Genomic DNA, 16,308 nt, shown 5'->3' with positions numbered 1-16,308 from the left:
ACGGGAGTGCAGCCTTGTGGAAAGGCTCGGCACAATAAGCCTGGCCTTATAGCTTTTTTTAAGCTACTTCATGGGAAAATTAGCTGTGGCGAATTTCTTTCTCAGCTGCAGCTAAGAGACCCCCTTAAATTGAAAAAAGGCGTCCTTTTCGTGCTATTATATCCTGTTATATACACTGCTTCTGCTCAGGCTGCAGAGAACTCATTCAACAAAGCTCATATGGTAGGGTAACAGGTTCCATGTATATTTCATGTTTGCAAGCAAAACCTCCCGGGGCTACACGTGCATTTGAAGCGCGAGGGGTTCTGTAGGTGGTATTCTTTGAAAAGTTTGGCTGTCAATTTCTTCGCTTGGAAACACTGGAAACGGCCACGGATATGGCCGCTGAACCACGGACATGGCGCGGCTTGAGCCACAGCGCCCGCACGCCGAAGAAATAAAACAGTGCCATGCGTCGTCTGCTCCGATTCAACCCGAATCTCAACGGTGGGTGTCAACAGAGATGTTATTAATATCGCACTCACATTGGACTCGAGGCAGTACTTTGCGTTCGGGGGGTAGAGTTTGGAACATCCAATACAAATCATGGGCTTAGCACAGACAACTTCCGCCATCCCGCGGAGCCCGACGTAACCAGTGACGGCGCACTTGCATTGTTGCCTGCATGAGTGCCACGCCAGTGAATACAAGCAATAGCGCGGGGCATTGAAAAACGAACGTGCCGATGTGGTGCTGTTATCACGCGGTGACCACGAAAGTCGCACGCCGTTCAAAACATCACTTGGACCTCATGCTTGTACGACTCGACACTTGGATAGGCATCTCGAGTGGATGACTTAAGAATAGGCGCCATCTTAAGAACAAAACACAACTTCGGCCTCAAACTTGTACGTCTCATCACGCGGATATGCAGTTTGCGCAGATTAGCTATCTCTAGGCACCATTTTCAAGATGAGTAGGATAAAAATAAAAGTGTATGAATGTTTGTGTGCGTCTTTCTTAGGAATGGCCGCAGTCAAAGCTGAAGTGAAATAAAATTGGAAGGTTGACCACGGTCAATCCCGGCCTCGACACGAACGATGTAAAAACCCAACTGAACCAGGAAGGCCAGAATTGAACCAACGCATTCCAGCTGTGTATAACAGATAATTAATGATCACCAAAGCTATTAATGATTGATTAGTGATAGTACTCATTATTAAGGTGAAATTAAGGTGGATTAAGGTGAATTAGGCTGGAATAATGATTGATTAAGGATTGATATAATTATTTATAGGGTGATATTAAGATAGATTGAGACGGAATACTGTGGATTCAGATGAATAAAAAGGAATTAAGCTGGACTAATATAGAATAAGGTAGATATATAAATTCGGGATTAAGGCGAATTAAGCCGGATTAAGATACATTGCGATGACTTAGGAAGGAGTTAAGGTGGATTAAATGGGTGGTGGTGGTGGTGGTGATGATTATGATGATGTATTAGTTAGGTATTAGGGTGATTAAAAGAGATTAGGGTAGATTAATGGCAATTAAGAGGTACTAACGTGCATTACGATGAATTAGAGTGGATCCAGATGAATTTCGATGGAATATGGTGTAATAATATGATTTAAGATGAAACAGGGTGGACTATAACTGATTACGGTGAATTAAGGTTGTGAAAAAGCGTGGCTGCTATGTTGACTTGTATATAAACGGTACTCGTCACAATTGTACACCCAGCTTTCACCTTCAAATCACCTAGAAAGAGTTAAGCGTCCGTGAACTGTTTTACCTGCATTAAGCACATTTCGATACTTTCGCCAGATCCCTCTATTTGCTGCTTGCAAATATGTATCTCACTCCTATTCCTTCCCATAGAATTGTATGGCATATTTCTTTCTGCGTTCCATTTGACAGAATACTTTTTTTATTGAGTAGTAGTTGGCCTAATGTCTTCCCATTTGCATAGTATGTGCCAGGGGTCAGCAACCTGAGGCCCGCGGGCCGCATGCGGCCCGCGGGGCAATATTTTCTGGCCCCCGGCACAATGTCAAACCCCCTTCCCCTTACCTTGTCACCTGCAATTTGAAGGCTGATATGGCAGTTTTGACCTCAAATATGTGTTTAACTCGTGACATCCACGCTCAAAAAAAAAACATGATTAACATTTTCTTCAAGTTCTCTACGCTGTTTTGAATTTTCAAAAATATTTCTCTTTGTCTGCGAATACCCCCCCCCCCCCCCTTTTCCCCCCTGATCTGCTGTCCGGCCCCCGCAGTGTCGGCTTCATGCAACTCGGCCCTCCGCACCGAAAGGTTGCCGACCCCTGCTATAACCTATCCATCTTAAGGATTTTTGTTCTTACTTCTGTTAAGTTGTCCATAGTAGCGATTGTTCTCACTTTCCGCGTTCGCCGGTTGTAAGTAAACACTCTCATTGACCAGGTAGTCAGAGACCTTTTTTTGTGGTATCAATACCGTTTTATACAGGTTCTACTGTATGTGGTGCATACGTGGCAATGTAAATAGTTGTGTTTTTTAGCTGTTTTGTTGTTTTTATTTGTGCACCACTGCAAAGGCCTATCACATGTCACGGGCACGTCAATAGACTATTGACCGACCGACTGACTGACTGACTGACCGGGTGATGTATTGATTTATTGGTTGGATACGGTTATGCTGTTATTTTTATAAGTATTAATGAAGTGCACCCAGTAAAATAGTCAAGCGTATGTATACTTACCCGTCGTACGAGACAATGAAGCCATGACGCGCTACCAGGGAAAGATGAGCGCGCTCAACGATGAAAAAAATGCTGCAAGGTTTTTGCGGACGTAATGAGACAGTCCCCTTTCTAAGTAAGTGTGACCTTAGCCATCACATAATTATACATTCATAACAAAAGAAGCTTATCTGCTGTTTCATTAAAAACGTACTGAACGATGTGAATTAATAAGGTCGCTTTTCTGGCCCGTCCACTTTTTCTTGTTTCAACCAAACATGGTCAGATTCTACTGTGATGGTACAAGTATTCCAATCGATCGCTCAATCAATCAATCAATTAATCAATCAATCAATCAATCAATCAATCAATCAATCAATCAATCAGTCAGTCAGTCAGTCAGTCAGTCAGTCAGTCAGTCAATCAATCACTCAATCAGTCAATCAATCAACGAATACAATCTTGCTGTTAAATAAAGACAGGAAAGGTCTAGACATTGAGCAAGGTTCGTTATAAAACTTGCAAGAAATAGATCAGAAGAAAGAGGCTTCGCAAGGACCCTCAGATACCCGCCCCATGGCTCAGTGGCTAAGGCGTTGCGCTGCTGAGCACGAGGTCGCGGGTTCGATTCCCGGACGTGGCGGCCACTTTTCAGATGGAGACGAAAAGCAAAAACTCCCGTGTGTACGATATTTCGGCGCACGTTAAAGATCCCCAGGTGATCAAAATTAATCCGGAGCCCTCCAATACGGCGCGCCTCATCGCCTGCTTTGCGCCGGCGCGTTAAACACTACACTCAATCAAGGGCGCTCAGATGACTCTTTGCTCTGATACTGGCACTTCGACCCGCTGCGGTGGCTCAGTGGCTAAGCCGTTGTGCTCCTAAGCCCAAGGACGCGAGTTCGATTCACGGCCGCTTTTCTGATTGAGGTGAAAAGCAAAAACGCCGGTGTGTTCCGAAATTTCGGCGCACGTTAAAGATCCCCAGGTGGTCAAAGTAATCGGGAACACTCCACTAAGGCGCGCCTCATTGCCTGTGTAGCGTCGGTGCGTTAAACCCTACAATCACTTGGTGCGTACAGGCACCAATCAACTGGCACTTGGTGCGTACAGGCATACAGTATTTCAGCGTGTCATTTGGACCCCAGTCACCTACTTACCAATTAGGGGGGCACTAGTTGGTAATACGCGTAGCAGGCAATGATACGGTGAGCAGAATGCATGTCCTCCACGGGTGGAAGGCCCCGGAAGAACTGCGCGTCGTGACACTCACCCGGGGAGCCGGGGTCAGCAGCAGAAGGTACGGAACCCCGTTGGCACACCACTTGCACTGCCGACGAGGTGGCGTTCCAGACGCTGCAGTTGTACCACTTGCGAGACAACCACGCGTTACCTGGGCGAACGAGGTCGAAACGCGCAACAAAGTTCAGCCTTCTGTAGTGACAAGTGCTCGCGCTTGGCCCAAAAAATACATAAACTCGAGACAGCCCTTTCACAGTGACTCAGGCAGCAAGGACATAAATCGATGCGAAATTTTCAAACACTGCACAGCTTACTGTGGCTGTTTTGTAGGGTTATGTTTAAAGTGTCTTCTTTTCAGAAATTGACTCTTTTCGCGTGAGTATATTGAGTGCATAGCGTTTTTTAACTCTTTATAATACCGCGCAGTTTGTTATATGCCATCTTGGAGGACCAATGTGGTGCAGCGAGGTTGCACCGCAGTGTTGCCATACAGAAAAGTTCGAGCATCGCCTTCGATCCTTCCTTTTGTGGGGCTCACCTGGAGGCCGAAGGAGGTGAAAGATGCACGGTCGAATTGCCGGCCCGACGCTATTTCGTGCCGTGCACTCGAGCGTGCCGTAGTCCACTTCTGACTTTGGCCGAAACCTAGAAGCGGCGCAAACGTGAGAAACAATCGTGTGAGTAAATGACACCCCGTGCGTAAGCGACGATTGTGGGAGCGAGACTGTGGGAAGCACACTTCCTTGGTTCTGCTCATAAGTCGTGATGGACATGGATGATTGCGGGGTGATCCCAATGGCCATACTATGGCGACGCAAACTAGGCGGAAATTTAAAATCTATTCCGATACGCCATCACTACTCTCAAGATATCAAATGGTTTTCTGTATTGCTGAAAAACTAGTTTGTCCATCCGTTTAATGACAGTGGCAATATGCATTGTGTCCAACATATTTTCAAGTTCCAGATGTGGGAAAATTTTACGCTTTGCTCGCAGAGATTAAATGTGAGTCGCGCTCAGCAACAAACACCAAACCAACCTGGCTGCTGCAGCAGTTAACTCGACCATAGTACCTATGATTTCAATGCTGAGTTACATAATACGGAAAGGTGTAGAATTCAAGCCACTGGTGTTTTATCTATGTTACTATTATTGACGCAAATGACTTGAAATAAAATAAGAAACAAACAAATGTCTCGAGGCGAATTGACAATACTGTCCCACTAATATTTAACACATCATATAAGAGCCGTATGAGATGCACCTATTGTCCTGATTGGGGTCCGACAAACCAGTCACAAACAATAAGGCTAGCCCTGGAGATGGTGCCGACATTACTATCGTATGTTATGTGCCCATGGATTATATAGCGCACAATACTAGATGGATTCCGATAGAGCTGTTTTCCCAGAACAACCTTATATCCTGATATCCTCGTCCAAGTACGCCATTCAGGGCAATGAAGACCCTGCCGCTAGAACTAAACCTGCACAAGGCGTCGCGAAACGTTTCCTATATAGTAAGCAGAGATTTAGTACACAGTCACCGTGTTTACGTTACCGCTTTGCCGTGATTACAGGAGTCGACCGGGAATTCCCGAGCAGTTACCGAAAGTGGGCCCTTAACGACACGGGTTTTACCGCCGCCGCCGTGCTGCCAGTGCCAATGATGCGTACCCTCACGTCTCAATTGCAGAAAAACACTACTCTCGGCACCTAGTGCTTGGTACAATCGGTAAAGCGAATCTGCGATGCTGTTGTTTTTTAATTGAAGGGTGAACAGTGTGAAAGGGTGCGTCAAACGACGAGATTAGTAAAATGGGCGAGGAATATGGACGTCCCCAGTTGTGTAAAGGCCGGCTCGCCTCAACTACTTTAGATAAGTTGCTGACCTCCCAAAGTGTCATTGCATTGCCTAAACCGTGTTGAGAAGGGTAACGTGCGTTCTAACGCAGTTTTCAAAACAGCATTATTGACTGATTTTTGACGAAATATTTATAACTGGTTGGAATTCTATTAGGATAATTTAGTGTCAACTGTACACAGTAGATGGCGTAGAAGTAGTAGTTCTCCGGGAGATGTATACAATATTAAAAAAATTGTACTTTTTGAATTTTTGATCGACACAGTCCGAGATTTAAACTGTTTTAAAGAAGAGCAAATAAATTTGAGCAACAACGCTTCGTCACATTTTTTCGAAGATAACTCATAAGACGTCGCTACTTGTATTATGCAAAATAGGGAACCCGCAAGCGGTATAGTAAAACCGATTATTGACGTGAAGTCCGGGTGATCATGGTACTTCATAATGTTCGGGCGGTATTTGTTAACGTTAACACGGTAACAGTACACAAAAGATCTCTATTAGTGTTACACCTTCCAAGTCGACAACGGCTTTAACCACATTCCCTACACTTTTCCCTCGTTTCTTCGGGCGAATGATCACGCTGCGTAAGTGTCAGCGGTGTCGCCTGCGCACCAGTTCCCGCTGTGAAAATTTCGTTTTGTATACGCGGGGTTGGTGCAGAAAAACACTAGCGCCTGCATGGGCAGTCACGGCAGGACGTCAGCACCATCGCTTTTGTTTCGTTGTTTTTGTTGTTTTGTTTCGCCGACAAACCTTGCCGACTGTCTCAAAGAGAGCGCCTAGTGATTGGAGTTAGGAAGCAGTTATGCTGCGCTCTTTTGCGTAAAGGGAGTTGTTGCTGCGGATTTAGACTATAAGCCGTTGAATCTGCCCCACAAATAAATTCGAAGACCACGAAGTTCTACTTCCTGGCCTTTATGCGGGCATTTCACCAGTGGCAATTTTCCACACTCACAGTACCACACCGGCCTACATTAGAGGCCATTACGCGAACTCTAAGCCATATATTGTTAGATAAGTGGAACGAATGATTCCTACCTGTAGACCCCCCCCCCCAACCTCAAGTATATTATCTGGTGCTACGGTTCGTTCAACTGTTACTGCTCTCCCAGCCAGCGATGGACAAAAGAGGATGTATATACATATAAATATCACAGGATGTACTTATTTTCATTTTCATACAGATCATCGCCAAACACTTAAATGTGCCCTGCTGCGTAGAAACCAGCGCAGTGCCAAAAGTGCCCCCACCTGAAACTGGAATGCGAGCCGTGACTCTGGAATCCAGAAAGTTCCCTCCTGCCTAGGGATCCGTTCAAGGTCCACGCGAACTCCAGCTGTGGGGGCTCGGCCAGCATGGCGCATGGCAGCTCCACCTCTTGGTCCACGGCTGACAGGAACAGCGCGCTCTCTTCCCGCTGACACACGGGTGCGTCTGCAGCGCGAGGAGAAAGATAAAATGCGCCACACCGACAGCCAGCCTACACCGTAGAGCTGTTTCTACGGCGAACACTGCAGCCCTCGTCTGGTAGGGCGAATTGTGCGCCATAAATGACTTCATGGCGCCATGAATACGCCATGAATGAAAGTAATTACTCCAAAGAGTGACCATGCAGGATATAGCACAATGTCTGCGCAACGTTCCCCTTCCCTAATTACCCCGCCCCTGAGATCCCCTATGTCCCCCACCTTTCCGTTCCGTCATATTTTTCGGAGTCTACGCTTCCATTCCCCCTCGTGTCCTACTCTTTCTCCCGGCTTCGTTCTATCCCCCCTTTCTACTAGGTCACTCTTCCTTTCTCTTCCCTGCCACCTCTCTCGCCTCCGTCTCCCTTCTACATTTCCCCTCTCATCCTTCCCCTCTCCTTATATCTAGGGCCCCTGGTTTTCGGATTGATCCGGAAAACCCTCGCCCGTGAAATTTTGAACAATTCGGATTTATCTGATAAACACGATCGAAGCTCCGACTTCACAATACCCTGTAATTAATCTGCACTACCGGCCGTTCACACTTTTCGGTGATAACCACGAATGGCCACCGGGCCCATATTGACGCTCCTTTGTCTCCTTTCAAGACCAGTGCACTTGTCTAAACAAGGGTTATCTACCCTTTTATAAGTCAGCTCATGAAAGATTTTGCGAACTTCCAAGAGCTATGAAATAAGTAACGCTGTTGAACTCCTCTCCTCTCGTTTTGGAGAGTTTGGAGAGTTCCCACTGAGCAATAGGCAGTGCATTCCCACTGCTCGCTGAGGCGTCTCGCTCTACCAATCTCTAGCGCAAACGTTGAAAGGAAGTTTTGTATGGTGAGAATCATAAATCGAAAGCAGCGGGCTTCCATCACCGGCAAAAACCTCACTCTATTTCAGCGTGTACTAGAACAAGCTTTAAGGTTGTAATAGGGGAAAGGTTCAAGTTTTGTCTTTAAATATTCGTGCTCGTGTGCGTATATGTGTGTCTGCCATTCAAACCTTGGACACAAAAATTTGCTTCGAGCGTTCTGAGGCTTTGTATTGAGATATCATTTGCCCTATGATTTAGAGTATTTAAAATATAGCGGAATAAGATTCGAATTTCGTAGCATGCGATATTTACAAGAAATCAACTCCGAAAAACACCCTCCGAATTTTACCAAAAATAAACACCGAAAACCCTTAGCCCCACATATCCTAACCCAACTTCAGTTTCCTCCCCTCGCGACCACCCTTTCTCCTTCCTCTCTCTTCTCCTCTTTTCCTCAAAATCTTGACTTATCCATTCCTACTCCTCCCCTCCACCATTTCCTTCCCTCTTCTTCGTGACCCCAACTCCCACCCACTAAGTTTTTTCACACTCCCCTCGCTCCTCTCTTCTTCCCACCATTCCCCTTTTCGTCCTGATTCTCCTTCCACTTTCCCCCTCTTATTCACTTCCTTCTTTTATTCGATCCCCTCTCTTAACCCAAATCGATCCCTAATTCTCTTTTATTTATTCCTCCCCTTCCATATCCCATTATTTCCCCGTTCTAATCACCCTCTTCACCCTCCACATGATTCTCTTCCGATTAAATCTTACCGCACCTCCTTCCTGCCCCACCTTGTCATCCTGCTCCCTTCCTCTCCAACCCCCGTCCTCACTCTTTTCCGCAAAACGTTAGTTCGTATTCCTCTTCTTCAATTAACTTATTTCTCTCAATACCACTCTTTCCCATCTCTGTTCTACTTCACTCCCCTTTCCCGCTCTTCTTCCTGTACTGCTATCACCGTCATTCATAATCCGTCCCCTCAACACCTCCTCCCACTCTTTTTCCACCACTCCACACTCTTCCCCCTTCAATTCACCATTCCCTTCTAAGCCCCCCCTCCACTTACCCTTTCCTCTGATCTCACTCTCTCCTCTATTCTATTTACTCTCTATATCCCATCTTCCACCTTCCCTTTCACCCTTCTGAACTCCCCTCCCCCACAGCACACACTCACCCACAAATTCTCAGGGGGTCGGAACTAGCGGCGCCAACGAGAAACTGAATAGAGGGGAAACAAAGAAGACGACACAGGCTTTTTCACATGGCCGAAGACGTACCGTATATTTCTGGAGAACGATATTTAGCCATTTATCCAATTCTAGGGAGCACTTTTGAGTATATGTTGATCTGAAAGAATTACTCCAACTGTACACATTTCCAGAGATTTTGCTCGCTGTTTTACAGCGTTTTGTCTGAACTAAAACCCCACTTACCTAACATTCAGCCGTCCCTCTACGAGAGCTGCCGCACTCAATAATTCTTACCATGGCCATGAGAATCCGTACAACTGCTGCACGGAAAAAGTTACTAAAAGAAGAAACAGAGGAGCGAAATCTCCAACGTTGTTTAGTTCTCGGCGTTCGAATGAACTTCCGGTTTGGTAAGAAACTGCATTCGCGACGGTGTACTGGTCCCCCGACAGGGGCAAAATTTTGTCTCCCCCACTGAACATATAGTCCCACACAGTACACGCTGAAGGCGGCAGAGTTATAATACCTTTAGGGGCTTTCGTACGCTATACCCGTGCAAATACGCGCGATAGCTTACCTGGTTATCTACGCATGAAAAGCCCCGCTAGGTTTGTTAATCGCGCGCAGATGTAAGAGCCACCAAACTGCCCTAACAGCTTGCCCGCGCTTTCTTCACGTGCTGTCGTTCAGGAGAGGGGAACAAAAAGAGCAGTGACCTCCCGCATTTTTGTGTGTATGTATTGATTCCGACCACCCCATAAGCGCAGAGTGCTGGGGAAAGAATAGACGGGGGTGGTGGAGGCGGCGGCCTGATTCCCCCTCCGTATCGTTCCCTGCCTCAACGTAAACTTGTCTTTCTTTGTAGGCATTTATTTGCAGACAGCCACGGGTCGCGTGATTGTTTGGACCAATGAGTGTTGGTGTCCCGGCGGCAGCTTCTGTTTCAAACGTACTGGTTTTCTCGACGTGCTAAAGCCGCTAAAGCTGCGCGGGAAATGCGCGCTTATCGCTCGTTGAGTTAGCTTGTCTGTGTCGGCGTGCAGTGTGTCCCATAGAGTTATGAAACTCTATGGTGTGTATGTCTCGTGGTTTGCCTTCAATTACCTGTGCGTGTTCCATCACTGCGTGTCAGCTCGCCCGTCTTATATGCGCTGCCGGCTCTCCGTGCGACGACGTTTAATGACCATTGGATACCGACTCACACAACAGAGTCCGTGGTACGTGTATACCGCTGCCTATTTTGTGTGGATTACGGGTCGTCCGCGCTAGGAGCGTGTTTTTCGTTGCTGCCTGTAAGTACCGCGGTCCTGACTGTTGCGCAACAGGTGCGAAATTAAAAAGGAATCGTTCTGTGTTATTGTGCTATGGTCGTTTTTTTTTTTTTTTGTTCGTTCGCGGAGCCGTATTCTGGCATTTCTTCATCAGCGCTTTCATCTTGGAAACATCAGCTTGTTTTAACGGTGGCCTGCGGTGTGAGCGTTGCGGGTGCCCGGCGCTGATGTTACTTGTACGGGTTTTTAATAAAATGAACGCGTTTTTAGACCACTCTCGCGGGCGTTCTTTCGAAGTGAAGGTTGCCAGCAAAAAAAAAATATTTTCAGAGCAGCTTTTAGCATGCTCAAGTTTCATTTCGGCGTAGCGTGGACTGTGGGGTATCAATCGTCTTCGCAAGCGGGGCCTTATAAATTGCCGCACTGACTCGCGACTCAATTCGTAGGTATAGAACTTGCTATGTACACACATCATTCATCAAAACTGACCTAGAGCAACACTTCTTTTGCGCCCGGTAAGGCGGAACGTTCAATGGGAATTCTCGAAAAACTTGCAACTTTCGGCGGCTTGTCGTGTTCACCACTGGTAAATTGTCCAACGCAACAGCTGTTCTTTTAAAAAAGGCTGTGGCTAGCGTTCCGTCCAGACGGAACGATATACAAGTGCTAAAGTTCCGTCCAGACGGAACGGAGCTCTGCGGGTTATTCTTCCGTCCAGGCGGAATACAACTGAGAGCTTAGCGTTCCGTCCAGATGGAGCCGGTGTGAAATTTGTACAGTTCCGTCCAGACGAAAGCAAAACCGGCTGATTAGACGCCTTGCTAACTCTTCAGATTTGGTGTAGAGGTTGCGCCTCGGATAATGGCGCTATTGTACAACGTTCGATTCCCCCCGGTCAAGCTTTATTTTATTTTTATTTTTTTTTTTTGCGTGGTTGTGCCAGCGTTTAGTAACAGCTAACTTCGCGCCCACTTTACAACTGACGCGGTGAGAGCAGTCCGTCTTGATTTTGCACTCAACCGGCCGCTCCGCTACCGCTCACTAGAGCCAAGGCCGACGTATCCATCGCCAGAGTTCCGATCATCTGTAGTTCGTAATGGTGATCACTAATTAACGGTTATTCTGGCTAGTCAATGAGCGGAAGCGGTTCATTCGGCTGGGTAAATATCAAGAAAGACTGCTCTCGCTGCTTGTTGTGAAGCGGGCGTGGTCGAGGTGGCGGCTTGGAGTTCCGTTTGACGGAGTTAGAGTTTGTATGGAGACTCGGCAGGAGTAACCGCAGTTAAGTCTAACTGTGGTTAGTAAACTCTAACCGCGGTTATGGCAAACTGCGGTTTTGGCTGTTACACGCGAAATTCAAAGTGTGGTGACCGCGGTCACTTGGTTGTGAGCGTAAGAAAAATAAATTAACACACTTTTAAGTTGACAATAAAAAACAAAATGGAAGCAGTGTAGACAAAACGAAATATTGTTAAAACAGTCACTTCACACCCAAACGCAACGCACTCGCGCGCGGCGAGAGGGGCTTCCACAACAGCTCGCAACCGGCTTGGTTTTCTTGCGTTTGCTCGGTGTTGGGAACTTTAGGCTTAGCATCGCGGTGGATATTTGACCGCCGCTATCTCTAAAACTGCGAATTACAATCCATAGCACAATTTTTCACCACATTAACATCCACTTTCTCGCATGTGGAAGTTCTTTTCCACGATCAGATTGATTTCGAAGAGCGGCGACAAGCTGTTGCTGCCGTGGTCTGTGCTGGTTCGAGCCAGTTTCAGTGCCGTGCGGGCAGGCGCGCCAGCATGTTTGCAGGCACGGCCGACGTGCGCGCCGATCATTTCCGAGTGCTGAAAACGCACCATGATTGCCTGCTTTGGCGGACGACGTGCGGAATTGACAAATTTAGCACGGCTTTCGTCGTAGTCAATTGATCGGGTGGATCGGGAAACGAGCCGCTGCTGACTGGCAGTCGCGCTTACTGCGAGAGGGACGCAAAGAGCGCAAGCGCCTCTTGGGGGCAGCTTTCGGGCGCCCGCTATTTAAGAACCTTCGTCTCCTCCGAACGCCAGGTGATTTTTTTTTTTTGTTCCACCTCTGCTGATGCGCCACAACTTGCGTCCCAACTGACTTGTGCGATTTTGAGCACTGCGGCTGCGGGAACTGCGGTTAGCGTGACCGAACTGAGGTGGCCAAGCTCAGTGTGCGTTAACCACGGTTAGTGGGGCAACCGCAGTTTCGTCTGTCGTGTAACGCAGCAAACTGAGGTTTTGTCTAACCACGGTTCGCTTAACCGTGGTTAACTGTGCCCGTGTAACTAGGGTATTAGTCCGATCGCCTTTGTTAATTTTTACCCAACCGGTCAAACCGCTTCCGCTCATTCACTAGCCAGAGTCACATTTGATTTATAATCACTCTCAATAAGATGATCGGCCGTCAAACGAACCGCCAAGCTCGACCACGCGCGCTTCACGATGAGCAGCGCGACCAGTCTTTCTTGATATTTACCCAGCCGAATGAACCGCTTCCGCTCATTGACTAGCCAGAATAACCGTTAATTAGTGATCACCATTACGAACTACAGATGATCGGAACTCTTAGCGATGGATACGTCGGCCTTGGCTCTAGTGAGCGGTAGCGGAGCGGCCGGTTGAGTGCAGAATCAAGACCGACTGCTCTCACCGCGTCAATTGTAAAGTGGGCACGAAGTTAGCTATTACTAAACGCTGGCACAACCACGCAAAAAAAAAAAAGCATGACCGAAGGGAATCGAACGTGGTACAATAGCGCCATTATCCGAGGCGCAGCCTCTACACCAAATCTGAACAGTTAGCACGGCGTCTAATCAGCCGGTTTTACTTTCGTCTGGACGGAACTGTACAAATTTCACACCGGCTCCGTCTGGACGGAACGCTAAGCTCTCAGTTGTATTCCGTCTGGACGGAAGGATAACCCGCAGAGCTCCGTTCCGTCTGGACGGAACTTTAGCACTTGTATATCGTTCCGTCTGGACGGAACGCTAGACACAGCCTTTAAAAAAAGTCAGTCTTTTCGCTGCCGCGAGTCATTGTAAAACCTTTTGGGTCGGCTTTTCGCGTCTGTGGTAATTTCTGGGCTGTTATTATCATTTCCGTCTGAGATGTGCCTGAAACACTCTTCGCTGAAGTGTCTACTGACCAAGTTCAACGTTCCTTCAAAATTTCAGCTTTGATATCCAGAGATTACGCTGGGTTTCCGGCTGCGGAAAGCAATGCAGGCTAATGTGTGATGTGTATTTCGTAGATTTCCACTGCCCCACTGCGCATAATTTCCCCCTACATTAAAGGAATCTTGTTTGACCGACTAGTGCCCAATAGAAACCCATGTATTTTTGTCGTTTGTTTCCCCTCTATTGAAATTTGACTGTGGCGCCCCCTAACTTAAGCGGCGCCACCTATACGACGATCTCCTGGCCATATTAGGAACTCAACAATAACATTTCCGTCGAATTCGAGTAACAGCCAGGACGGCCGAGAAACAAATATTTCCACATTTAGTTAGCCCAAGGAAGACAACCGCAGCCCAAGAAAGACTATCGCCTTTAAAAGCAAAGCACTTCAATTCGGGGGTCGACTCATGGGAAGCACGTTTTAGAAGTGAGTGCTTCTCTTTCGCGTGCAGACGGGCCTTGGGTTAGTGTCTGGTTCCGAACTTCCGGCTCATATACACGCCAGAAAATTCACAGCGCGAGATGAGGTGCTATCTAGCTACCTTCTGGTAACTTATTACCCTCTTAAAAGGACAGTGCAACATTTTAGAAAAATGCTCTCATTCTTATCTTCGCTGCATGGAAGCACTGCGAAAGCTATAGTTATCGCCAGCAGGGTGTGGTACTGGGTGATCCGCTCTTCGCCGCAGATACGCCTTCTATTCTGCTTTGCTTCTGTGGCTTTCTTTTTAAAGTGATTATCGAATGCGTTCATTGCTGCACTTGATGGAAAGCCGGCCAATACCTGCTACACCGCTGTAATGACGTAATTCCAGTGGTTGAAGAACGCCAAGGCAGGGAGAGAGCGAGAAAAATGTTCCGAGCAAGTTTCTAAGTAATCTGATGGGCATAGTGCAGTAATTTTTGGCTGAGGTAATTTGCGACTCCCTAATCTATGTCCTGGATGTGTATGTTGACTACGATCTCCAAGCATTTAAGATTTAGAAAAAAAAATTGAAAAGCGCGTGCAGGGTCCCTTTAAGCATGTCTGTGAGGGCGGTCCACTACAGTGAACCTGAGTGACCAATCACTTACGCAAAACGGAACGGACAAAGGAGGCCAATGCCGGCCCTCAATTACGGTTTGGCCCGAAAAATGTGGTCTGTGCTGGGATGATAATATGCAATGCAAACTCGATGTTTTCAGGGGTGGAAGCAACGAAAGGCAACAGCTACTCCCACGTGCTGCAAGATAGGACAGCAAAACCAGTCGATAACCCGGGTACCAGTAAAGAGCGGTACGTGGCTGATGATAGCGTGGTAATCATTGCGGGTGACTCTAACATGAAGAGGAGCAGCGCTGCCATAGTGGAAAGGGTAAAGGGGGATAAGCGTGTGAAGGTGGGGTGTTTCCCAGGTCAAACGATGCAGACGGTGATGACTGCAGCGAAGGGGCAGCTGGCCTTGTCTAGTAAAGCTAGAAACCTTGTCGTGATTGCCGCGGGGCTTAATGATGTTCTAAAGGGAGAGGAGGGAAAACTTGGCCAGGAGATAGCGAAGGGGGTAAAGGACCTGTGGACGACGGCCCCAGATGTGCTCATTGCAGTCTGCACCGTGCCGGAGGTGATGAAGCAGGGCGTACACACCGAACGGGCAGTACTCGCTGCTAACAGCGAGATCGTGAGGTGCGGCAGGGAACTTGGGCTGGAAGTGATAGACGTGAACAGGGTAGTGGGCAGCGTCGGACATAGGCAAGCTTTTCAGTGGGACGGGATTCACTTCAGCCCCACACACTAAACTTTTTTACACCCTTTTAGCCAAAAAAAGGTGTAGCAAGGGTGAAAAAAGGGTGTTGGGAGGCCTTTACACCCTTTTTCTTGAATCTCAACACCCTTTTCCTAGCTCTACACCCTCTTTGTGTGAAAAAAAAGGGTGTTGATCAACTTCAACACCTTTGGTTTTTCTTAGGGTGTTGAAAGGGTGTGGAAAAGGTGTTCAGCTCTTCATTTAGTAAGGCCATGCTTGGATGCATAATAGCACTGTAAAGAACAAGACATCCCCTCATATACTCCTCTACTCGCAAGAAGTTTTCAAACGCAAAAAAAAATAATTGCTAGTATGCAATGATCGTTCATTTCCATATGGTGCACCTCATTCCCCAAGTTAGCTTTGGCACGTGAAACACAAATTTGAACCTTCAAAATTAAAAAAAAGACTATAGTCGCGCGGCGAAAAGGGTGTTTACCGACTACAACACGTTTGGATTTCTGAAGGGTGTTGAAACAGTGTGAAATAGGTGTTCAGTTGCAAAGAAAGAACAGCGAAGCTTGGAGTCGACCTAGTTTCTTCCGGTGTTGCTAAGTTTTGTTATGTTTGCTTTTGCTAAGCTTTGCAATGTTCTTGATAAGCTAGGATGACCGCTGAGGGGTGAGGCCAAGTTTAACCGGATTTTACAAGGCTGTTCCAGTCTGCCCCCTCCCCCCTCCCCCTCCCCCCCCCCCCCCACTGCCAGGGGATCCAAGGGGAAACAAGCTAGGTCGGCCCCCAGCTATGCTGTTTCTCCAGC

The 16,308-nt window shown here is 47.3% G+C and overlaps 1 protein-coding gene across 1 annotated transcript in view; it reads right to left on the bottom strand.

Moving 5' to 3' along the window:
• LOC144149659 (protein turtle homolog A-like) overlaps nucleotides 1-16,308 on the bottom strand; it is a 721,048-nt gene that overhangs the window by 66,895 nt on the left and 637,845 nt on the right. Inside the window, exons 7-9 of the mRNA XM_077681324.1 lie at nucleotides 7,066-7,249; nucleotides 4,487-4,593; nucleotides 3,980-4,099 (exon numbers count right to left, since the gene is read on the bottom strand). Of these exons, the coding sequence (XP_077537450.1) occupies nucleotides 3,980-4,099; nucleotides 4,487-4,593; nucleotides 7,066-7,249 (411 nt within the window). The remainder of the gene's footprint in view (nucleotides 1-3,979; nucleotides 4,100-4,486; nucleotides 4,594-7,065; nucleotides 7,250-16,308) is intronic.

Source organism: Haemaphysalis longicornis, unplaced genomic scaffold, assembly GCF_048455015.1.
Source record: "Haemaphysalis longicornis isolate Haplotype H1 unplaced genomic scaffold, Haemaphysalis longicornis Haplotype H1 scaffold_1, whole genome shotgun sequence".
NCBI classification, from domain to species: domain Eukaryota; kingdom Metazoa; phylum Arthropoda; class Arachnida; order Ixodida; family Ixodidae; genus Haemaphysalis; species Haemaphysalis longicornis.
Note: the sequence above shows the minus strand (reverse complement) of the source record. Positions and strands in the feature narration are given on the sequence as shown.